The sequence below is a fragment of the Eupeodes corollae genome, chromosome 1 (assembly GCF_945859685.1).
Source record: "Eupeodes corollae chromosome 1, idEupCoro1.1, whole genome shotgun sequence".
NCBI lineage: Eukaryota > Metazoa > Arthropoda > Insecta > Diptera > Syrphidae > Eupeodes > Eupeodes corollae.
Genome location: NC_079147.1, coordinates 298,470,793 through 298,496,978, shown reverse-complemented (window position 1 = coordinate 298,496,978; position 26,186 = coordinate 298,470,793). Strand labels below are relative to the sequence as shown.

General features: G+C 33.9%; 1 protein-coding gene across 3 annotated transcripts in view; it reads left to right on the top strand.

Moving 5' to 3' along the window:
* LOC129941330 (synaptotagmin-5) overlaps positions 1-16,599 on the top strand; it is a 317,430-nt gene extending 300,831 nt beyond the window's left edge. The window contains exons 1-9 of one of the 3 annotated variants that reach the window (XM_056049931.1): positions 10,403-10,994; positions 11,078-11,296; positions 11,361-11,444; positions 11,505-11,669; positions 11,715-11,901; positions 11,962-12,242; positions 12,400-12,549; positions 12,609-12,749; positions 12,905-16,599. In XM_056049931.1, coding sequence (XP_055905906.1) covers positions 10,758-10,994; positions 11,078-11,296; positions 11,361-11,444; positions 11,505-11,669; positions 11,715-11,901; positions 11,962-12,242; positions 12,400-12,549; positions 12,609-12,749; positions 12,905-13,051 — 1,611 coding nt within the window. In that variant the 5' untranslated portion in view covers positions 10,403-10,757 and the 3' untranslated portion in view covers positions 13,052-16,599. Of the gene's footprint in view, positions 1-10,402; positions 10,995-11,077; positions 11,297-11,360; positions 11,445-11,504; positions 11,902-11,961; positions 12,243-12,399; positions 12,550-12,608; positions 12,750-12,904 lie in introns of those variants that run through there. The other 2 variants (XM_056049930.1, XM_056049932.1) reach the window with 2 other exon arrangements.
* Positions 16,600-26,186: the final 9,587 nt, after the last annotated feature.

Here is a 26,186-nt window from a genome sequence, read left to right as displayed (position 1 = left end):
TTTGATGTTCCTTGAATTGCTTCTGAATAATGAAAAAATATCCTTGTTGAATATGAATTTTTACAGCTCTTCCTCTTCCGTACAACAATCGCGTGCCTTTTTTTGCTGACATGGAGATCCTGTGAAAATATATCCTTCTTTTCTATCCTTATGATTCTTATGCACAGATTTTGTGTTTAAAATTGGATCAAGCATCAGAATCAGTATCAGGATATGAAGGATGGTGGAATCTATTTTTAGAAAGAACAAAAATAATGTACAGATATAGAAACAGGAAGGAGTCTTATTTCGTGACCTGGAACAATGAGACTTATTGTTGAGAATGTAATGTGTAACATATGCATGTTTGAAGTAATCAAATAATATTCTTTTGCATGATGGGTTTGAGCTTAAGCCAACACGTGAGGTTATATATCCTTTATCTTTGTATACTCCACACATAATATATTTTAATAACATATTGCGGTATTTTGTAATGGAAATGGTTTGATTTTTAAATTTAAAAATGTAGATACTTTAAAGAACGGGATTCACTTTAAAGAGAAGTAAAAATTTAATTAAAATCAAAACTTTAGTTACACTTGAATACATTTATGAGGGTAATATTAATATGAGTCTTAACCATAAAATACTTTAATCGACTTGTGTCCTTTTTAAACTTAAAGAAGAACTAAGCTATTTAGAAAGGTGGAGATTTCTTATAAGTTTGTATCATATATCCCACCTTCAACTCAAATTTTATAATCTTATTCACAATAACATTTCAGTTTATCAACATGGTTTTTTAGAAGGTAGATCCTTATTTATCAATATTTTTGTCTATCACAGATTGAAATGCGTTCTCAAGTCGAGTCTATTTATACTGATTTTTCAAAGGTTTTCAACCGCGTTCAACATAGTGTTCTCTTTAAAGAAAATACCAGAGATGTATGGATTTCATTCTCAGCTCCTAATTTGGATTTAGTAGGTTTTAAAAATCGATTACTATTTGTTTGAGTAAATTATAAATTTTTTTGGTATTCCTCAAGGAAGTCACCTTGGACCACTTCTTTTTACCATTTTTATTAACGACTTTCCATTACATCTTACTTTTTCTAAGTGTCTTATATTTGCTGACGATTTGAAAATATTCAGTTCCATAAATTCACGTAACGATGGTTGACCGTAGATTGCTTTCTAAACCCAAAGAAGCGGTGATAATTCTTCGTTTGATCTCAGCCTAGGTAGACAAAGTCCTTTAATGCCTCAAATTAACGTCTGTCTATGGTGACGTTTTGACCGTCAGTGTTGTAGGTCCTTTCCTGATGACAGCATTTACTTTATTTTGCCCTCATTAACGGTTAAGCTCTACACTATTTTTTTAAGGACAATTTTAAAGAAATCGCATTACAGGGTATCACCTTCCCCAAAGCTTTTTTGACATCGAAAATTTATGTTATGTTGTTTCCAACCTTTATGGAGCAGCGTGAATTCTCCATGGTCATCGTGCTTAAACAGATGAGTTTGGCAGGGATGCCAAAACTAGACATGGCTCTATAGAGCTCGTCCCTGTAGATGCTGTCATATGCGGACTTGAAATCGATAAAGAGATGGTGGGTGTGGATTTGATGTTCTTGGGTTTTTTCCAGGATCTGCCGTAATGATAATATTTGGTCGACTTTAGGCTTTCCTGCTCTAAAACCACACTGATTAGAACCTATCAGGTTGCTGACGATAGGCCTTAGACCTTCACATATTACGACAGAGAAGAATTTGCAAGCGATGTTTAGTAGACTGATTTCTCTATACTTGGTGCAGTTTTAAGGTCTCCTTTTTCAGTATCGGGCAATAAAATACTGAAGTTCTATTTATCGGGCATGCATTCTTCCGACTATATCTTACAGATAAGTTGGTGCACGCTTCTAACCAAATTATCTTCAGCTGCTTTGAAGAGCTTGGCATTCAAGCCATGTATTAAAGTGGCTTTGTTGGACTTCAGCTTAGATATAGCAATCTTTATTTCGTCTAAGAGAAGAAGACGAGTTTATTGGCTTTCGTCGTCTATATTAAATGAATCATCCCACTTAACAGCGGAATTCAACGTCACCGTTCTACAGTCTTTGGTTTAAGATTATTGTATGCAAACGTTGAATTTAGCATACTCTTTCCAACATTTCGGCTGGCAACTCATGAATAAATTCTTTAATGTTGGTTTAATTTACGTCAATCAAAGCGGGCTTCTTTCTATAGAAATGCGCCTTAACATGTCCCAAAAATAAGTGTTAATAAGCTTAAAAATGAATTAAACTTTTTACCGAACTTGCCTCTCAATTAGTCCATTGTTAAGTTTGCTGTGTGTCATAAACAAATTTGTTAACATCGCACCTTAGCCCTCACCGTTCACCAGTAACGTTGCGATTGTCATCATCTTTAAAGAAATACGGCCCATAACTTTGCTTTTCACTCCAAATACTACAGCTGTACTTATTCACTTATTGATTCCACTTTTTCTATTAAAAGGTGAATATTCCCCGAAAATTTTCAAGATCCCATTCCAAAAAAAAAATGGCTTTTTATAAATTCTAAGGCTTCAATTATTAGACCAGTTTGAAAAGCTTTATTCAAGGACTAAATTCTTCCGAAAAAAAATCCAATAGGCGTCTCAATAGGTCGATTAAATTAACTTTAAAATGGAAGAAGGGCGCTATTAACTTTCTTAACAGAGCTAGCATTTTGGTAATAAAATTCAATAACTTGCAAATCTAAATATGTGACGATATTTTCGTCAAAAAATATGTCTACTTAAATTTGATTTTTCTCATGGTCTGGATATTTTTAAATATATGGGAATCTTTTTGAGCACTGTTTCATTTTTCAATTTCTCAATTAAACTTTTTAAAGCTTTGGAAAGATTCCATTTTTCAGATTTTCTTGTTCATAAAGAGGTAGCTGTAAATGATGTTATTAAGTTAAGGACTATAGGTAAACTTTTCAAGAACACTTAATACGACTCTCCATATTTTTTATAGTGGATCAATTTTGTATTCTCAGCAGGATGGTTTTTAAAAATGCAGTTAAGCATAAGCAATCACAAAGTGTTTTTATCTTAAACTTCAAGTCCTTGATCTTACACCCTTTATTATTCTATGGCTCAGAGCAAACTAAAGAACCACTAATACAGAGATGCTTACAGGTTCTCAAACTACAATTGCATCTTTGCAAAACTCAAGAGTTCCTCAAGGGAGCCACCTTGGTCCTCTGGTATTTGTCTTTACTATTAACTACATTACTATTGAAATAAATAATTCAACTAGCCTTTACCCTCGACTTTGTCCGCATTAGATATTTTTTTTGGATAGTAGTATGAAAAAACGTGAGCTGTTCTTTTGTGTACGTATATTTGAACTGTGCCCAGATGGGATGAGCCCATACTAAATGTCACTTTCATAGGTTACGTTAATATATTTTAAAAAGAAGATAGGTTAATGCAAAACATTTTTATATAGGACATTTTTTGTTTTTCCTTCCTTGGCCAAAACGTAAACATGGACATATAATTGTCCATGGGAAAAACAGTTTCTTTTCCAAATGTACACTTGCAACTTTCAGCGTTTGCCCCTGATCTTTGTTTATTGTTATTGCAAATGACGCTTTCAGAGGAAACTGCACTCTTTTAAACTAAACCGGCAAATGGGTTGGAATTATCGGAGTGCGGAGAATTAAAACATTTGTTCCTTTTGTTTTTCCAGTCATGATTATAGCTTTTATAATCATGGTTAGTAATCTGTAGCCGTGTACCATTACATAACTTTGGTGCGTCAATATTTCTCATTAACAGGACTCTAGCACCAACCTTCAATATCAACTTATGGAAGGCACTCTTTATAATTAAAGAGAATTAAGAAACTCTATGAGATATGAAGTTGTTTTGTGTCCATAACGTTGTCTACTGAGAGGTACTGGACAATATCTCCCTGCAAGTCCGACATAATATGTTCGTTTATCTGGCTAACTATCTCATTAGTTGTAGACGAAATTGCACTCTCACACAACCACTCCCGATTGCCCATATTTATATGAAGGTTTGGATAGACATTACTTTTTAATTTATCTGTGCTACAAACAATTTTGACAGAATTCATGACAGGCAGGGTCTGTCTAGAGCCGGCAGCTAAGAGAACCACCATCCCTCTCATGATACCCTGGTTGTTCTTGATGTCTTTCAGTATACGATCTAGTGCTTCAACTGCTTTTTTGTGGGACATTGTACATTCATCCCAAACTAACAATTTACACTGATATTGCATACCAACCTTACCATGAGCTAAGTTCAACGGCAGTTTCAGAACCGAGTACGCTGTCCGTCCAGCACTAAGCAGCGTATAGCTGCTATTCCTAAGGAAGCTACTGCTAAAGCAACTCCATTGTTTTTTCCGAATTTAAGCTAACGATAGATTCAAAAGAAAAGTTTTTCCTGTGCTTTCTGAAGCTTCTAAAAATAGCAAACCACCTATAACTGTATCAAAAACTAATTTTTGTTCTGAATTTAAAAGTTTAACATCCTCTGTTATTCTCTGCTCTAGAGGGACAGTATCATAATTTAATTCTTGAACTAAATTACTGCTCACTTTCTCAATTCTCTGAGGTCTGGTCATTCCAAATTCAGACAAATCTTTTCAAGTACTTTTTATAACATAATTGGTCTTAATCTCTGTGTAAAAAATCATCCGCCATATCATTTTTAAACTTATCCCACAATTGTTGTTGATTTGACAGTTCACATGTTGCTACCAATATAGAAAAAAGTTCTCGCACTTTCGGAGCAGATTTGCATATTGCGGCTTCTAGAGTTAGTTCCCATTGGTTTCTAATAACCGTCTGGCCTAAAACGTCTCTCGAAATGTTGTAAGTTCTTGATTATTATGCTTTTTTAGATCATTAAAAGAGGTTGGCCCACGCATATGATGTAACAGCATTCTCAAACAGAAACATTTCATGTTACTAACATGGACCGTGTATACTCGCCCTAAGGCATCTCTGGATTCGACAACAAGCCAATTTAGAACTAGCACTCTTTACGCCACCTTTTCATTCTTTTCGTGTTGTATCCAGATGTACTACCTTGGTACCTCGACGTAAAGAAGCGTTCTTGCCAACTCATCTCTTGTACAGAGTTCAAAAAAGCGGTGAGAGTCGTTTTAGTTGGAGAAGATAGGCTCCTTTGTAAATTATTTTCCGTAAAAATAGACACTTTCGCCGTTTTCTAAATGCACACTTAGGTGAGTAACGGAGAGGTGCCTTTCATGTAAGGGAAACTCTAACAGACTCCACACAGCTTCGTTGCTGCTGACAGAACGGCCAGAGTGATGGGTTTGAACTTCATCTACGGGATTCCCATGAGAATGCGTTGTTTTCCCGAGGTCAAAAGTAACTCATGTCCTTTCTTAAGGACATCTCCTTATACAAAATTTCATTTAAATCTGTTCAGTAATTTAGGCGTAAAAGCGTTCACCCACCTGAATTTTGCCATGGGAATGCGTCATTTATCCGGGGTAAAAAGTAGCCTATGACCTTTATCGGGTATCAAAATATCTCCACAGCAGATAGGTTCTGTAGTTTAGGCATGACTTAGTAACAGACAGACAGACAGAGTTGGATTGTCTCTATATCTGCTGATGACATGAAAATAAAAAGAGGCTGGGATGCGACCCACACTGATAACTTCCCATCCCGTCTGTCGATTTGTCTTGCTTAAAAGTTTGTCTATATGTACTCGTATCAATTTTTACCAAATTTGCGTACTATTTTTTGTAGATTTTATTTTTTATGAAAAAACGGACTGTTGGATTTTTATATAAAAATTACTGAAAATCGAAAACAATATTTTCTGTGAAATAAAATAAGTTTCAAGCCAATATTTTTAAGTTTTGAAAAGCTATTTGAGTCGAAAGTAAATTTTTACGAAGTTTTAGTATTGTTTTTTTTTAGAGTTTTATTTTTTGTAAAAAAACTGTCAATTCGATTTTTGAAAATATTTCTTATAAGATAAAAATAGTTTGAAGCCAATATTTAAAATTTTTGAAAAGATATTTGAGTCGAAAATCAATTTTTACCAACTTTTATACAGTTTTTTTTTAGGTTTTCATTTTTTGTAAGAAAACTGTCAATTCAATTTTTTTCAAAATTTTACTGAATGTTGACAACAATATTTTTTGAAAGATAAAAGTAGTTTAAAGCCAATATTTCAAATTTTTGAACAGATATTTGAGTCGAAAATTAATTTTTACTAACTTTTGTTAATTTTTTTTTAGGTTTTTATTTTTTGTAAAAAAACTGTCAATTCCATCTTTCTCAAAATTTGTCCAAATGTTGAACACAATATTTCTTATAAGTAAAAATTAGTTTGAAGCTATTATCTCAAATTTTTGAAAAGATATTTAAGTCAAAAATCAATTTTTACCAACTTTTGTTAATTTTTTTTTAGGTTTTTAATTTTATGTACAAAAAGTGTCAATTCGATTTTTTTCAAACTTTAACTGTATGTTGACAACAAGATTTTTTAAAAGATAAAAGTAAATTAAAGCCAATATCTCAAAGTTTTGAAAAGATATTCGAGTCGAAAATCAATTTTTACCAACTTTTATAAATATTTTTTTTAGGTTTTTATTTTTTGTAAAAAAGTGTCAATTCGATTTTTTTCAAACTTTAATTGTATGTTGACAACAAGATTTTTTGAAAGATAAAAGTAAATTGAAGAAAATATCTCAAAGTTTTGAAAAGATATTCGAGTCGAAAATCAATTTTTACCCACTTTTATACATTTTTTTTTTAGGTTTTTATTTTTTGTAAAAAAACTGTCAATTCGATTTTTCTCAACATTTTTCAAAATGTTGAAAACAATATTTCTTATAATATAAAATAAGCTTGAAGCCTAAATTTCAAGTTTTTGAAAAGATATTTGAATCGATATTCAATTTTTACGAACTTTGAGTAATGTTTTTTTTTAGATTTTTATTTTTTATAAAAAAACTGTCAATTCGATTTTTCTCAAAATTTTATCAGATGTCAAAAACATTATTCTTCGTTGCACGAAATTGGTTTAGAGATGAAATCATATTTCAGTCGTAAAATTTTGGAGGTAACAAATTTTTTTTTCAGTTTTATTGATTTAAAAAAAAAAACAATTATATTGATTTTTTTCAAAAAATATACTTGTATCATGTTACAATATATTATATAAAATTTAATTCAAGTCTCTAGCGTTTTTAGTTCGTAAGATATTTGGGGTTAACCAAAATTTTCACCTTTTTTTCAAACTGCTATGGTAAAAAAACCACCCACGCAATTTTCTTGAGAGCCCTTTCTGCATCTTTCTGCCTTATTATCTGTATAAAAAAATTTATTTGAAGTCTATATCTCTTCTGGTTCTTGAGCTATGGAAAACGAAAAAAACGTCGCGAACGTACGGACGTACGAACGTACTTCCGTATAACTTCCTATGGGAAGTTAATAATGGTATTTGATAATAAACAAAGCGCTTATAATTTTGGAAGCTGAAAATATAATGAACTAGAGGTAGCAAAAGAGATAAAATATCTTGGCGTGAAATTGAATCCAACATTAAATTTCAAAATTCATTTATCAGAGAAAGCCCAAAGCTCACAAAGTTTGATAAATTTAACGTGGACAAATATCATCTCCAACAAACAAATTAATTAATCTTGTATGCTGCTCGTTTCGAAAAATATGTATAACAAAATTTATTTAAGTTTATATCTCTTCTGGTTCTTGAGCTATGGACGACGAAAAAAACGTCGCGAACGTACGGACGTACGAACGTACAAACGTACGTACACACGCACGCACAGACATCTTTCTAAAAATCTTTTATTTCGACTCTAGGGACCTTGAAACGTCGAGAAATGTCAAAATGTTCAATTTGACAAATCGGACCCATTACAATAACTTCCTATGGGAAGTTAAAAAATGAAATTTGTACACCATCTGGTTCTATCTTAATCATTTACTAGGTTGGATACAAATTTCTTAGAACTCAACGTTGCTAAGTACCAATTATTAAAATTTACCCGTTATCAATTCTCATAACTTCCCTCAAGATCTTATGGTCTACACGATGTTACCTTAAGTTCTGTTTGTTCCTTTCGTGCATTAAGAGTTTTTTTGATCAAAAGACCAAAGTTTAGGTCTATAGAATTTTCAAACCTCCATGTCACTAAATCCCTATACTCCACTCTAGTTAGACCTCTCCTTGAATACGCTTGCCAGTCAGGTTTGGTTTCCCAGAATTCTCACTCTCAAAGAATTAAACTCAATCAATCCAATGGCTTAGGCTATAGGCTGAAGAGCAAACAGACAGACAGAAGATATTGTCTTACCCAGTTTTTTCGACTTCTTTACCATCGTACTCATGTTTTGAGTAAAATCTCCATTTCGAATATTTTTCACGAAAACAATATAGCAGGCTTTTTAAAGAATTTAATCGTTTTCAACTTAAAGATTGCATTTATTGAATTAACTCAAAGATTTGGACTTCAAATCATTTGACCAAATACTGCAATCAATTGATTTCAATCATTGGAGATTTCATGCAAACTTTTCATTCAAGTGAATGTAATTGCTTCAAGTGAATGAAAAGAATTCATGAATGCTTAAATCATGGCAATCAATTGATTGCACTCTTTTTACGGTCATTGCAAAATGTTAAGTCCCAATCGTTAGGTTAAATCAATGAATGAAATCTTTGAATTGAAGTCATAAAAGATTGCATTGGGATCATAAGCCTAGAGATTATTATAAATTAATACGCGACTTATGATAATGTGAGTTTTCAAGCACTAACTATTTCAACTAAAGTCGACTCTGCAAACGATGAAATAAAGATTGCAAGGACTTCTCTTTTATTTTCACGATATTCCCTAAAATAAATCCAACCAGGACACACTTTCAGTCCCTGTGTTTTCAAGTTTTTGTTAGGATATTTTGAAGAGGATATTATTTCACTTTATCGAGGTCAAACAATATATTTTTGAAGATTTAAAGGATACTGTCTTATTAATTAGTTCTTTTGGGATGTTTGAACATTAAACAAAGATAAAAAGATGAGAACTTTACAAATAGAAAGCACAGATTGTAGAATTGAACGTAGACTGTTTTGTAGGTTAACTGATGCTTGTCATGTAACAAAAACAACAACTGTGAAATGTCGATAAGGGCACAGCCATTCCATCAAGTTAATTTATAGAAATTCAAGAAGGCCGAGAGATCAATTGTTTCAAGAAATATATTATTAGAGAGACGAGTATTTATAGACATCGAAAGATGTCACAAAGTTTTTATTAATGTTGAACTAGCCAGAGAGAAGTTTATGACATCAATCGAATTATTAAAGATGTGCGGGCGGGTGTTGTGAGATGGGGTATAGGTCGATATAAGGAGGGTAGCATCAGGTACCTTTGTTTAGGGCTTTTAAGTTTATCAATATTAGATTGCTCCCTTATAAATGTTACTATTAATAACTTGAATACTTTCGATATCTGGGAAGAAGAAACCTTAAGTTTTTTTGTGAAGGCTCAAGACGAGTTCTTTTTCATTTTGATTGACTTGGTTTAGGGGAATACAAACTTAGGGGCATGTGGAGATGAGTTTCAAGATTTTTATGTTTTATAAAAAGATGTTTATTTGATTTTTGAAAAATATTGGAGTTTGAAGTAGAGTTTTTATTAAGTCGAAATAATTTAATTAGATTCAGTTCCATCCAAGTCAACACATTTACTACTCAGGGTTAACTTAAACCCCAAATTGAAATTAAAGGTTTAAGGATGTTTTAAAATAACATTTTTATTTAGTTTAGTTTTTCAAATTCCAAATTTAAAGGTGTTGTAAAAGTATTCATGAATTGTAGCGTCTATCGCAATACTTCATTTTTTAAGTTGGTCGGACTCATAGTTCACACAGTTTTCAATCGATTGCCTTGAGATTTTGAATATCTTGGAAAATACATTAACTCTCTTATTTCACACTTCAAACGAATTATGTTATAGCCGAATAATCGGTTAAATTCCTTTTCTCATACAATTACAATTTCAAGAACAGATATTCGTTCTTTTGCCGCACAGTGTGAATGTGGAATGCCTTACCACACTCTGTTTTTCCCTATCACTGCAAAATTTCAGAATGCAGTTCTTTTCAAATCTTCCCTTTCTTTGCTAATGCTCTCACTTCGTCTTTGTTATTAAAAAGGTACCAAAACCCCCCTCAGTATAAAAGAGTCACTTTCCGGAGTTTAATATTCTCAGCGATCCCAAAGAAATGAATCAAAGAAAAGCTAAAATCCTTTTATATTGCCGATGGTTCTTATACGGGGAAGGTTGTACTTAGTATTCAGGGCATTTTGTTTCTGAGTTTTTAGACCTTTACTAGCGGACCGATGATGTTAAGTCCACATTGTGAATGCTTTACTCTCTTCTGAAATACACCACCATAAGCTATATTAATTTATTGTATTTCCTTAACAGTGCTGAAAAGTTGTAAAGTCAGTGACTACGATAAGTTAAACAATAAGATAAGTTACTCAAATAACAAAACTTAATACCAAACAAAATAATGTTCAAACCTTCCGCGTAATTTTGGCCAAACGATATTAATCCTCATCTAACATACTTACTTAAAAAAAAAAACTAGCTTAAAGCTAGTTCCTTGAATCTAATACAATTGATCTAATAAACTCCTTCACCATTAGCGAATCGCTAAGAGACAAAATGAGTGGCCTAGGCCCAGCAGCGTGCTGGCTAGCCCACAAACGAATAGAATCCTGGTCACGCATGGCCAAGGAACGAGTTGGTGCCGTTCGACGAATACCAGTCGAACATAATTCGGAAGACAATCCATCGACCCCGCCTCCCATGACACCATCGTCAGTGTCATCGACTACAAGTGGTATTGGTGGGAGTGTTAGTGGGGGAAGCTATGATCTGTCGAATGATTCTTCAGGAGAGGTCTGGTTCGAGACAAAATTTGAAAAAATTGTTCAACCTTGATTTCTAATTTTTGACGGTTTTTTTTTTTGTATAAATTTCAGGAATGTAATTTAACAAGAGAAGCACAAGCAATCCAGCCATTGGCATCGGTTCCAGCCCATACAGTTAACACTGAGATGCTTCGAGGTCCCTTAGAGATGAGTCCAAGTCCATTGCATATGCACTTGCAGCATCAAAGTAAATCATTCCCACCGCGACTGCAGCGTACCCCATCGGTGTCGAGTCAAAGTAGTATAGATAGTGCTCCATCAAGACAATCGGTAAGTTAAGAAGCCTTCAATCTTAAATACAATCTAATACAAGTCATGCAAACTTATTCATCAGGGACATCGTGGTTCATCACCACAAATCCGAACGTTTGGACCAGATGGACGTAGCTCATTGCCATCCGATCATGGACTGCCCCACGTAAGTCACTTAGGACCTAAACTTTTTTCTTTAATTTTTCAACTTAAATTTGTGTGTTAGATTTCCCGCTCGCCAAGTCCAATGCGCACAATCAGTTTAGACGCCCGTTGCTGTTCACCAGCTGCCCCACACGATTTATGTGACATACGAACATCTTCTCCATCGCAGAGCAGTTTGGCATCGATTGCTGGCAGTGCGGGCAGTATTTGTCTGCAAAGTCCAAAGGTAGGTCGTTGTCTATCGCCACTTTTGATACCACCTCGATCCCAGCCAGGAGGAGTTGAACAAGGATGTGGCCCAGCTTCACCATTGGGCGCTCTCCAACCGGACTTGTATACACGTCAAGATGGCCCTATGTACTTGACGGCACCAGAATCAAGTCCAGCTTTGGGACGATTGCATTTGAGGGTGAAGTATGACTATCATTTGTTCGACTTGACTGTGCATTTAATTGAAGGTAAGCTAGGAAACCCTTCATCCAGAAGAGACTCAAGTGAATGGTTTTTTTTTGTTACAGCTCATAACCTCTGCCCAATCGAAGAGGGAGGATTCCGTGATCCTTACGTAAGGCTGATGCTGATTCCCGGAGTGGATGAACGCAAACGGCAAACCCATATTCACCGTGGCGAGTCGAACCCATATTTCGATCAACACTTCAAATTTCCTGTCTCGAGGGACCAGCTCCAGGGGAAGGAGCTGATTTTGCAGGTCTTGGACTACGATCGGTACTCGCACAATGATATCATCGGTGAAGTGAGGGTTTTGATTGACGACCTTGATCTTTCAAAGTCTGTTGAGGTAAGTTGCTGACACTTTGGGAGACCTTCAGTTTGCTGGAGGTTTTCCCAAAACAAAGATAAAACTAAATTTCAACTCGTTGTAGAAATGTGACTTCTAAAACGTCTTCCCCTTTGTCAATAAGTTGTCCATGTTTAAAACCTTTTTTCTCCTCTAGATTTGGGGTGACCTTCTCAGAATCAAAAAACCACCAGAGGACCGACCAGAATTGCTACTCTCTCTAAACTATTTGCCCCAAGCCGAACGACTTACCGTTGTCATCATGAAGGCGAAGAATCTTGATAGCATGCAAGAGCCCTATGTCAAGGTAACTTTCATAATTATAGAACAAATCTAAATTCCACCCAAACAAAATAAATGTTACAGTTGTATCTGATTCAAAATGGCAAACGTGTTAAAAAGAAGAAAACCAGCAATGGCAAGTCTGATGATCCTTCCAATCCCATCTGGAATGAGGCGTTTACATTTAATTTGCCATCATCTGGAATGCAAAGTGCAGCTCTTGAGGTAAGAGTTTTATATTATAGTTCTGTTTGTTTTTTATATTTTCTTTTTGCTGTTGTCAGTAATGTCAACATTTTCCGTTATATTTATTTGTGTTGCATAATAACTTTTATCAACATCCTCTTGGCTTGGTTTGCTTTGTCTTGTCTCCTTTATAGATATATGTCGTAACAACTGGTGGTGAGGCAAATGCAATAGGAAGCTGTGGCATTGGTCCACAAGAAAATGGACCTGGACGTCAGCATTGGCATGACATGATACACAATGCCCGGAAACCCACCGCAATGTGGCATTATCTAAGATAAGGATGTGTATTTTATGGTACCTTTAACTACACAACATACATATTACATTAAACAATATACAAAATAAAACTATACAAAACATACATACTGAAAAAATATATAATTTTATATTTATGAAACTGATAAGTTTTGAAAACAAGAAGAAGAAGTAGAATCTAAATGCAAACAGAACTTTAGAAATATAATCCCACTTCTGAACTTTTGTAAGAAATTTTAAATATTTTCGAATGCTGCGTAATTTATTTTTTTTTTGTGTTTAAGGTTTTTTGAATTTAAGTTAAGAACAATCATAATTTATTTTGGTTAAGTCAAAACTTTTTGTTTTATATTTGTCAATTTTCTTAAATTTTAGTTTGGTTTTTAAAGTTAAAGGTTATAAAAGAAATAGCATATAACAATTAACGTGGAAACGATTAAGTGAAAGACCTTATCGCAAAGTTAAAATTATTTAAATTCCACTCAGTGTAGCAAGCCAGGTTTTTGAGGTATACCTTCTTAAAATTCGAAGATTTTAGCAAAATTAGTAATGTTTGATTGTATAACAAATCCCTCCTCTTAACAAGGCCGTCACATCAATTTTTTAAGGTATATTGACATAATATAAAAGGATTTTTTTTGCAATTTGAGATATTTTTCAGAACCGTGAAACTTTAAATAAAGACTGAATAGTGCAATGACTAGGAAAGACATAGTGTGGTAATGTATTGTACATTTGCAAAGTACGGCTAAAGAACGAATCTCTGACAATACGACCGACTTTGGTCTCGAGGGTATATTGATGAGCATTCCTAGAAGCGCGAGTATTAAGGTTGTACTGTTTAAGGGGAGCAATGCAACTGGCTATTTCTCTAGAGCATAAACCATTGAAATAACGGTAAAAGAGGGTGAGGCAAGAAACATTTCCACGATTTTCAAGCAACTTAATGCTCTACGTTCAATACTGTCCAAGATGCTTAAGTAAGTTGCAGGAGCACCAGACTAGATATGGAAGTTATACTCAAGCTTTCGACGTACATAAGTCTTACAAATAACAGCCAGATCGGAGGGAGAGACAAACTTCTTACATCGCCTTAGAAAACGCAAACATCTTGCTTCATTTTTGGCGGCATCGCGCATGTGATCGTTCCGCAAAAGATGGTTGGTGATATACATACCGAGAATATCGAGATGTTCCGTCTCCTCGATGCAAGTGCCATTTATGGATAATGGCAAGGGAGTTTATCTCGCTTTAACGATACAAGACAGCATTGGGTTTTCTAAGCATGAAATTCCACGTGGTTTCTTATTCCCCATTGTACAATGCTGTTTAGGTCGGAATTTAATGAGCTTATCATATTTTATCGTTGCATTTCCACATCCGAAGAAGAGTGATGTAAATCTGAAAACGAACATGAAAAGCTAAGAGTACCATCATCAGCGAAACATTGTATTGGATTAGTAGTTGCAGACAGGAGATCGTTAGTAAAAATATGAAAGAGTGTTGGAGATAGAACAGAGCCCTGGGGCACATCATCATTTATTTTGTAGTTTTTAGACTTGAATCCATCCAATACAACTTGTTTTGAACGATTAGAAAGGTAATTACTAATCCAATGAACTAGAAATTCATGAAAACCGAACAATTTCGATAAGAGAGCCTGATTCCAAACCCTATCAAATGCTTTTCAAATATCGAGTGCAATAATCTTACTTTCTCCAAAACGATGTAAAGATTTGTTCCACTGTCCGGTGAGATGAACCATGAGATCACCATTGGACCTATTTCTACGAAAGCCGTATTGTCGGTCGTTACGAAGCTTTCGATCTTCGAAATATTTCTTGAGCTGATAATTAATCAGTGTTTCCATGACCTTGGAAAGAAGGGACTTAAGTGCAATCGGTCGGTAATTAGACTTTGAGGAAGATTCACCTTTTTGGGAATAGGCTGGACAAATGAGGTTTTCCATCCGCTCGGAACGAGACCTTGGGAGTAAGACAGATGAAAAAGCTTACGCAGTAGTTTGCCAGCGTTGGAGAACACCTTAGAACAATAACGGGGATACCATACAGACCAGCGTATTTATGTATCGCCTGGAAAGACTACTGCGCCAATATTCGAAGAAGTAAATGTATGGAAGAAAAATGGAAGAAAACCCTGTAATGTCTTAAATGCAATAATTATATTTGGTCCTTCACGTGTGAAAAATTATTCCTCGATCCCTGGGCTAGTTGTGAATGACACTACTTAACTTAGTTCTATTAAAAAATCGAACTTTTTTGCAAGTTATATTTTGCCGTAAATTACACAATGGCCTCCCCATTTTCTGAACTGCTTTTATTATTCTATGGAATCAATCTTTTTTCAAACATGTACTGCTTCAGGAGCTCTACAAGATCTCAACATACATAACGTAAATCCGCTGGTACGGATGGTGACCTCGCTTTTATTATGAAGAGGTGCTCTTCCCGCTCTAGTAATGCTCTGCCGAAATTTTTCTATTTATCCTATTTTTCTTGAGCGCTGGTTCTAAATAATTGAAAAACAGAACCTGTTCATCCAATCCTGAAAAATAATACAATTTTCTTTATACTTACACTTATCGACCGATTGCACTAAAGTTAATCTTTTCCAAGGACATAGAACCTCCGATTAATTTTGAGATTAAAAAATTAATATCCAGCAGTACAGCTTTCGTAGCATCAGGTTAACTTGTGATCTCATGGCTCATCAAATCGAAAAGCGTTAAAAATTTGTAGATGGTTTTATAGAAAGTGAGATTATTGCACTTGATACTTCAAAATCATTTGATAGAGTTTGACATCAAGCTCTTTTATCGACTATTCAATTCGAGTAGTGTTGGACAGGTTCAAATATGATATTCATAAAAACAAACGCTGGTGTTCCGCAGGGCTCCATTTCGTATCCGACACTCTTTCTCATTTGTATAACTCTTAATTGCAATTTCGTATCTTATTAATTGTTTCACTGACAATAGCACTCGGTTCAAGAAACACATCCCCCATCTTGGGATGCGGAACTACAACGACAAAATATGATAGGATCATTTAATTACGGCTTACGCTGGGAAATATGAAACTGCGCGGAATATTAAGCTTCAAAATCTCAATGCTGTATCATATCGTTAAAAAGAGATATACTCTCCTTGCCACTATCTATGAACGGCACATATCGGTATGTGATTCAGCAATCACTACTTGTGGAACGACCGCATATGCGATAAATAATATAAGTTACCTAAAGCAATTCAAGAAATCTGACTCTTCTTCTGAAATGGCTTTGCGTCACTCAAACTTCGTCGTAAGGTTTATTGCATTATTCACTTTAAAAGTTGTTTTGACGGACTATTATTATTTTATTAGGTAGTGCAACAGTCCGTTGAGGACAAGGGCCTAATGAAGCGACCTACGACTTTTAACTATTCCTTCCTTTGAGTACTGGTGTCAGAAATAGAAATGGAGGGGACCTACAAGAAATAACTTTTCTTGACAAGAATTACTCTTGGAGGATTTGTCAATTCCTCGTAGGAGAGAGTACCCCTAAAAAAACTTTAAATGGCACTAGAGGGATTGAACTCAAGACCTCTGGCATGAAACAACGGATTTTGTTCTACCGAAAAAGCCAGCTGTATTCCCCCACTCAATCTGACCGTAATACTTGCGCTTCCAGGAACGCCCATCAGTTAACCCTTGACGTGTACTATGAAGTACAGAGATTTGTTCTTTAGACGTACTACGTGAATGTGTAATGGGTTACCAGGCTCTATCTATCCCTGCCATTGTAATGTTCAACAATTCAAAACCGATGTTAAAAATCTACACAATTTCTAGTTTAAAGTATATAATTTTTGTACAGCTCTTAAGTTCTCAAAAAAGTTTGGGTACGGAGTAAAGTGATTATTTTTTGAGTATTTTGAAACTAAGAATGAAAAATTGAGAATCTAATGTCTAATTATGTCAATCAAATGCAACTCATAGTTAGGTGTTTTTGAGCTTAGACCTTTTTACTGCATTGGAATTCCTTCTCTAATAAAAATTAAGATCTAAAATTAAACTCCTTGTAAGGACATTTTTAAGAGTGCCTTTTGCTTCATTATTTCCTTTTCTTAAAAACGTGACTTTAAGTGGTTTTCTGAGACCAATTTACTCAAAATTATTTATTTTTCTTTGTTATTAACTATGATGTCAACACGACTTAATTTTCGTCCTTAAAATTCCTTCCTTTTTTCTGATTCAATATTAAAAAAAAAAGTCCCATTCTTTTAAGATTTTGCTGTATTAACAACTGAAATTGCACTCGCACCCTTAATTTATATTTGTATTCATCTTATATGAGTTTTTTTGAGAGCATCAATCATGATGTAGTAGGTACCTAACCTTATATCAGCTACACTACAACACACCCCTTTTTTATCCTTTTTTTCATATTTTGCGTACTTAAGTAGTTTTTTTTTCTTCTGATGATTGGTGTTGTTTAAAAAAGTTGACAAATTCATTTAAGGGAAGAAAAAAAAGGACATTGTATTCAATTGAATGTTAAGTGGGTTAAATTGGTTAAAGGATCTGGAAAAAATGGGTATGTAGGTTCTGCGAGTTTGATGTCTGATACTTATTTTATTGTATTGTTTTTTTTTTATACTTTGTGAACTTGAAGAAAATCAATTTTGTGGTTGACATTTTTTACTTTTCGGAAAACGTTTAAGTAATAATATTTAGATGAAGTATGACATTAATGACTTGAGGTGACGGTAGAGACATTTATCCATTATCAAAAATGTCATTTAAGGTAAGAAATGGGTTATTTGTTTCTTAAAAGGTAGCTTAAAAGTGTGTCTTGGTTTTGTTCCTTTTTCGTCCTCTTTTAAATGTCAAAAGTTTGATGTTTTTTCAGTAAAAAAAATTGTTTATTAATTTTAATATGAAGATAATTGTTTCTAGTAGTATTGAATATTTTTTTCAAGTCCTGTTAATTAGATTATTTTTATAAACTTAAATAGGCTTTTGAGTAAAAACCATAATAGCTTGAGAGTTTTGAATAGTTGTTGTCTATGGTATGACAGTTAGGAATGTCAAACTTCATTGATATTTCTGTTCTGCGATTTATAATGTGTCTTTTGACGACAGACCAACGCGTCTCATGAATGCTGAACTAGACTAAGTCACAATAACCACATTTTTCAGAAAAGCGAATTTAAAATTTTAAAAACGCGTTTACTTTTTCGTACAAATACATTTTACAGTGCCAGAAGCACTTAAAAACGCGGACAACTTCTTTTTTTTAAATAAAACGAACATTCAAAATTCTAAACTAGAAACTTGCTAATTTATAAAGTTACTTTGAAAAAATAAAGTTCATAGAATACTTTGTCTGGAGATTTATAGTTAGTGATAAAGCTCTCTCCGCGTTAAAAGATTTCGTCAATTAGTCAAATTGGCGTATTTTGCTCAGTACACAAAGGTGGTTCTGTTAATTGCCCACTCCTTTGTGCAAAATTAATTCTCCTTAATTACTATTTTGGGTTGATTTAAACCTCTTGAAGCATTAGAAGCACAATGCACAATTATTGACGCCATGCGATCAGGTTTGTTGGCAAAAACCTGACCATTTTTTAAACTTGCTACGGATTTAATTGGTACCAAAATTGCAGTACCATCGGCAAAGGTGGCCGTGGTAGTGTTGATGTCTAATGTGATGTGGCCCTAGCACACTTCCTTGTGGTACAGCTGTTCAATTTTTCTTAGTTCCTAGTAGTCGGTTGGTAATATAGGATTCCAGTATTTCTTAGTATCTTTTGCAGTAACAAGAATAAGACCGAGCTTACTTGGTTTTGTCAAAATGCCATTCGTTTTCGATGTATATTAAATACCGTTCCGTGGAATATATCTTATTTTTAAAAATAAATTATTTCGGAAAAAGTCTTCGTTCTTCTATTATTATTTTTCAAAGCCTTTTTTATAGCAGTTTTTAGAAAACTTCTGTCTTGATTGCTTTAAGCGATATTAATCTGAACGATGTTACTTCTGTTGGCGGCTTACCTTGTTTAAGTAACAATGACTTTCAAGTGTCCATATCTTAATTAATTTGTTCATATATTGTATGTTTTGAAAGCTATTGGAGGCACTTCATTCAAAAACTGATTTTTTTATAAAATTGTAGCCAGAAGAATTAAAAACTAAATTCCTATTAGGAGTTAAAAAAATACGAAGAGTTTAGTCCCTTAGGATTCCACTTTCAATTTTTTTGCTTTTTTTATATTATACGGGCATTCAAGAGAATATGCATACCCTTATCATGATTAATCAAAGTGCGAGCAATTAGGATGGGAGGATAGGATAAGAAAGGAGATACCGGTGCACATTGGTTTTGAATGTCTGTACATTGTAATGAGTGGGAAACATTGAGTCTGGTAAAGCATTCCACATTCGTGTGGTGCAACTAAAGAAAGAATCTCTGTCCTTTACAGTACGCTCGAAATTGGGCTCAAGGGAAACTGATGAGCATTCCCAGAAGAACGGGTATCACGGTTTAATTGTTTGAGGGGAGGAATGCAACTGACTATTTCATTAGAGCATTGTTTATGGAAGTAGCGATAAAATAATGACTGGCATGAAACTTTACGACGGTGCTCGAGAGATACAAAAGTTTCAGTTAGACAACGGTCACCTATCATCTTTAGAGCTCTCTTTTGAATTCTGTCTAGGAGACTCAAGTAGGTTATAGGAGCACCTGCCCAGATATGGGAATTGTACTCGCGTTTTGGATGAATATAGATTAAGATTATAGCCACATCTGTTGGGGTAAAAATCTTCTTGCATCTTCGAAAATCTAAGCACTTAGCAGCATTGTCGAATATATGATCACTCTACAACAAGTGGTTTGTAAGACTGAAAGCTGCTCGGTCTCCTCGATGCAAGTACCACTCATGGTTAGTGGCATTGGGGGAAGCTTACGCTTTTGTGGCAGTAGACGGCATTGAGTTTTCGAAGCATTAAATTCTACACCGTTTTTGATTCCCCATTGGACAATGCTGTCAAGATCGGAAGTCTACAAGCTCATCATACGCTGCCGTTAGTAGTCCACATAAAAAGAACAAGGATGACAATCTAAAAACGAATATGAGAAACTGAGGGTACTGTAATCCGCCAAACAAATAAGCGGGTTAGAAGTTTCAGACAAAAGATCATTTATAAAAATAAGGAAGAGCGAAAGAGAGAAAACGGAGCCCTGGGGCACACCAGCGTTTATTTTGTGAATATCAGATTTGAACCCGTCTAATACTACTTGAATTAAACGGTTATTTTCTAACCCAACGATTATTCATCAATACCAAATGCACGCATTTTCGATAAGAGAGCTTGATGCCAAACTCTATTAAAGGCCTTTGAAATATCATGTGGAATAATCTTACTTCCTCCAAAACGTAACGATGTAAAGATTTCTTCCACTGTTCAGTGAGAAAAACCATGGGATCATCAGTGGGCCTATTACTACGAAAGCCATACTGCCGGTCATTAAGAAGCTTCCGTTCTTCAAGTTATTTCTTAAGTTGAAAATTTATCAGCGTTTCCATGACCTTGGAAAGAAGGGACGTAAGTGCAATTGGACGATAGTTAAATCATCAGGAGGATTCGCCTTTTTTAGGGATAGGCTGGACAAATGCAGTTTTCCATCCACTCGGAAAGAGACCTGTAGAGTAGTACAAATGGAAAAGCTTACGCAGTAAGCGGGGATACTATCCGGGCCAGCGGATTTGTGAATGTCAAGATTTTTAAGTACTATAGTAACCGAACGAGTGCGAAAAAAGATTCGTCCCATGGAATAGTTTACGCCTTCAAGTCCGGGCGGAGCCATGTTACTTATTGGCAGCATCGAATTAACAGCAAACTGTGCGGCAAGCAAATTGGCTTTATCAACCTTACGTAGGGAGTGTCATTGGAAACGAGCGTACTCGTAGGAACTGACGATGACGTCGTGTTGCGCACATTTTTAAAAATGACCAGAAATTTGTACTACCATTGGGACATTGTAGTATTTTTTGCCGTAATTTCTGATCATGCAAAAATTTAGTGCGTCCTATATGTGCGTTACAGTTCTTTCTAGCTTGTTCGAACTTATTCCAGTTTTCCTCAGTTGGTTTGGCTTTTCAATTCCGGAAACTTACATTTTTGGTGCTAATAACCTCTTTTTTATAGATCGAATCAAACCATGAGTTTTCTTTGGGTTTGGTTTAGTTATCTTTAAAACGTAAATCACTTTTAGTCCTTTATGTGGTGACAATTCCATATGGGTTAGTCATTACTCTGGAGGTAAAAAATTAAAAATCTTGACACTCTTAATGGATTAAATTATTGGTTTAAAGCAAAATAAATAAATATTTAACGTGAACGACAACTTTAAATAACGTTTTCTGTTTGCAGCCACCAAAACAGATAATCCTGCTTCACCCTATCTCTTCGGTCGCTATTGGACGCCGTCCTACTGAACCAGAGACGCTCAACTCCGTCCAGTGCGAGGACATCTCGACTGTAAAGGCGTCACGTATCTACAGTCTTACGACTGTCGTGGTAGATTAGCGGTCTATCTAACCTGTATCAGCTTTCGATTTTCTAAATAGAAGAAAGAATCGGAAGGGGTAAAGCCACTTAAACGTACATGTTCGTAGTATTCTTTATTGGGGTAATAAGCCCCAAAAATGTTATAAGTTGGTCGAGGACATTGCTCCTGCAACGTGCCCCGGATCAATCTTCAGCAACAAAATTATCTATTCCATTTATGTTGGCTCTGTTCTATAGAACCTGATTTTTAATAGAAATATTTTTACTCCGACTCTGGTCTTATGTGTAATTCAAGGCTGCGTCGAAGACATTACTTCTCAAACACCTAAATCTTTCTATTTTAGATGGGGCAACGCTCGACGAGCTCTTTCGAAATGAAAATACTGATCTAACCAGATATCACAGTTCTTAACAACTTTTATTCGCCGTTGCCTGTCGAAATGGTCCCACAATTACTAGATTCTTCCAGTTATTTCTGGTATCCCGTGAGGCTCCTTACAAAGCAGTAATCTATAATATAAAAATAAGTCAGGTTTTCCTTCGTGACGCTATAACTCCAGAACGCAGAAACCGATTTCCACGGATTTGCATTCGTTGGAAAGGTCTTGGGCTCCATGAGGTTTAAAAGACAGACAAAATTTAGGAAATTTTTTACAGAAAACCGGTGAACTCCATTTAGCTTCCCATAGAAGCTATTGTAAAAGTTCCGATCTGTGGAATTGAAATTTTTAATTTTTTTTTACATTTAGCAGTGCATTTGAAAAAAGGGTGTACTTCACTGAGGCTGAAGCTGCACAACAAGCTGAGAGACCACCATCGACAACATTGACTAGCTTCTTTGTAACGTGTGAGGCAGATCCATTCCAAGTATTACACTTGGAATCCATCAACAAAGAAATTCCAGTTCCAGATTGACCAAAATTGTTTTCCACTGATACACTAGGTCGCACTGTTTATCCTAGAAATGGTGAATATATTTATTTGCGACTGCTGTTGGTAAATGTACGAGGACGAAGATCTTTTGCGCATTTGAAAACTGTGAATTGCCACCAATGCCAAACATATCGAGAAGCATGTCAACTATTGAGTTTGAAGCACTTACCTTTACACTGAAAGATCTTCGACGAAAAAACAACATCTTTGGCGGCTTGATGATATTGTTGGCAGGCGATTTCAGGCAGACGTTGCCATTATCAGAATTATCAGAACTATGCTTGGTTACGTCAACAAGCAATTTTCGCCGTAAAGAAAAATGATGTACACGCATTGAATTTCACCATTCAATCAAAAATCGCTGGCGATTTGGTGACATAAAAATCCGTTGATTCCATAACAAATCCCTATGATGTGGTAAATTATCCAACGGAGTTTTTGAACTGTCTAGAGTTACCAGGATTTGCTTCATATAACTTGCAACTCAAAGTTGGTTCAGTTATTATGATAGTGCTATCCACCGCGACTTTGCAACGATACTCGACTTGCAGTTAAAAGACTTATGCCGAATTTTATTGAGGCAACCATTATTAACGAAAAGTACTCAGGTGAAAATGTAAGTATTCCTCGAATACCAATAATTCCGACTGATTTCGTTCGCACTGACAATCAATAAGTCGCAAGGCTAATCGCTTAGTGTTTGCGGGATAAATTTAGAAAATCATTGTTTTTCAAATGGAAAGCTTTACGTTGCGTGTTCACGAGTTGCGATACCATCCGCTTTGTTTGTGTTAATGCCAGACCAAAAAACAAAAAAATTGGTTTACCAAAGACCACTTCAATGAAACGGATAATTTGCGGACAAGTATAACGCTTCGATTCAGTATTTACCTTGGATTCACTTTAATTTTTTACTTAGAAAAGTTCAACTAAATTACACTTTATTTTTGTAATCAAAATGATTTCATTACTGTTGTGAAATGAAATAAAATGTTTCCTTTTCAAATATAAAACAAAACAAAAAAAATTTTTTTCATCTTTTAATCCCTAAACGAAATGTTACAAACAACGGAGCCATCTGGTGGAGAAACGGAGTTGGCCGGGTTTGCTAGTAAACAGAATAATTTCGCATTTCTGAAAGTTGATTTGTAACTTCCAATCATAGAAATATTGCTGAATCTTGTCGAAGTCACGCTACAAAAGTGTGCTGATAACCTCCGTTCTGTACACAATTTGGTCGTCGATGTACGCAATTACCTGAGTTATGCTGCCTATAAAATCGCTGGTGTAAATGCTGAACAAGATCAATTTTAATATCAAAAATTTGGAAGGAAACTATTTACTTATGCCAAGTGTGGTCAGCTTTATATACAGGCCCTCTAACCATATCGGATTTGTTCCATTGGATATCAAAAACAAGCTTCGACGCCGCATGATCACTTGGACAGAGCACTATTTATAACATTCTCGATTACCTTACTGATACCAGGGAGAAGACTAATCGACCGTACATTCGCCGGATTTGAGTTGTCTTTTCCCTTTTTCAGTAGAGGATGTACCACAGCAGTCTCCCAACTCACCTCAACGTTAAACAGAGCGGCATAAATGTCCACGCTTCCTGAGGTAAATGTCGTAGTACAATGTTGGATATACCATCGACACCACTTCTTTTTCTTTAGCGAATCGAAGATGAGTTCGAGGTCTACCCTCGTACCGTTTTTTAGTTGTTGTCTAAAAAATGTTTCTTAAGATTCAACAATTTTGTATTAATGTACTAAGCAATTTTTTCCCGTACTGTACCAAAGACGGAGTCTCCAAATTGTTTTCATCACATACTACAACCGCTAGCATTTAGTCTAGACTTGAACCATTTCATCACAAGCTACTTTTTGTAAGGGATCGAAAATGTCCCTTTTTGACGATCAAATTCGAAAAATACCTAATTTGACAGAATCTTATTGGTTATAAAGTAAACCCTTATTTCATTCATAGATTGAACCACAAAGTTATAATTTGCAATAGAAAATATCCCTATCGCTAAAATTTGTTCGTTCATTGACTGCTAAAGACGGAACTCATTTTATTATTTCAGAATTTACATTTTCATTTAATCATTTCATTTTATGTTAAAAAAATGTATCAATTCCGCAGTATTCGAAAATATATTAAGTATTCATTATTCCTCAAATATCAAAACTAAAAACAAACCCACCTTAAAAACAATACAGAAACAAACATACCTAAGCCAAAACACAGAATGCTGGAATGGAACTTACCCACAAAAGACAAATTTATCTTAAAATCAAAAAATATTACCTAAGCAAATAAAAATGAAACCAAAAAACAATAAACAAAATAACATAAACTTTATTCTTTATTTTATAAATTATAAAAACTATAAAACATTAAACAAAAACATAAACAAAAACAAAAAGATCTAGAAATAAAAAAAACTTAATTCTTATGAAACTTATATACTAAAAAAAAGTCAGAGAAAACAAAAACAAAAAGAACTTTACATTAGGAATTTATTATTATTCTTAAAAAAAACTTATTGTATTTTTAATCATTTAAAATAATTTTAATTTTTATATAAACTTTTCTTTTTATGACATTTTTTATAAATTAGTAGAAAAATAATCTCCTTAAGATGAAAAAATAAATTTATACGAATTTTTTAAATGCCTATAAATGACGAACTATTTGTTTTAATATTTAGTTGTATTTATAAACTTTACTAAAAAATAGAATTTATTAATAAACTATTTAAAAAACTTTATATATTCTTGTATAAGATGAAAATAAACAGAAAATTTATTTTTCAAATACTAAAAATAATTTACAAAAACTAATTTTTTCAAAACAAAAATGTAAATATGAACATGAATTAAATAACAAACTAAACAGAATTGTTGCTCAAATAAAAATACACTAAACAAGAATGAAATATTTTACTAATTTTATTTATAAAGGTTTCAGATGAATTTATATTTAATTTCTTTATATTCTTAATTTTTTCAAAAAAAAAACAAAATAAATCTTCAAAAAATAAATTTAAAAAAAAACGATTATCACACAAGGAAATGCAACATCTTGTTCCTTAATATTAAATTTTAAACACAAACTATTCACATCTTAAACATTTGATAATAATAAATTAATTTAAATAAAAGAAAAACCTACGTTTACACAAAAAATAAAAACGCTTAAAAAAAAGTACTGTGCTAAATATTTTTAGCAACTTTAAGAAAAATGTGTCTATCCAAGTACTTAAACTATTTTATCTATAAATTAATAAACTATATATTATACATAAATAAATTTAAACAAAAACAAATCTAAATTTATAAATGTCTATAGAATATTTATCTAAATTTAAGTAAAACAAAAAATAGTGTTCTATGTCAAATAAAAACAAAAATATATATTTAAAGAAAAAAAATTATAAACTATTTCTAACTGTCCAGAGCGTAAAGCTAAACATTTTTTCATGTCGCTTTTATTAATCGTAAACATTATAACAGAAAAAAAAATATTTTAAAAATACAATTTAACTCAACACTTTCTAGTAAAATGTTTATAATAATCTTACAAACAAATACCATCAACAAATTGTTAATTTAAATAGAAAATAAACAACTAAAAAAAA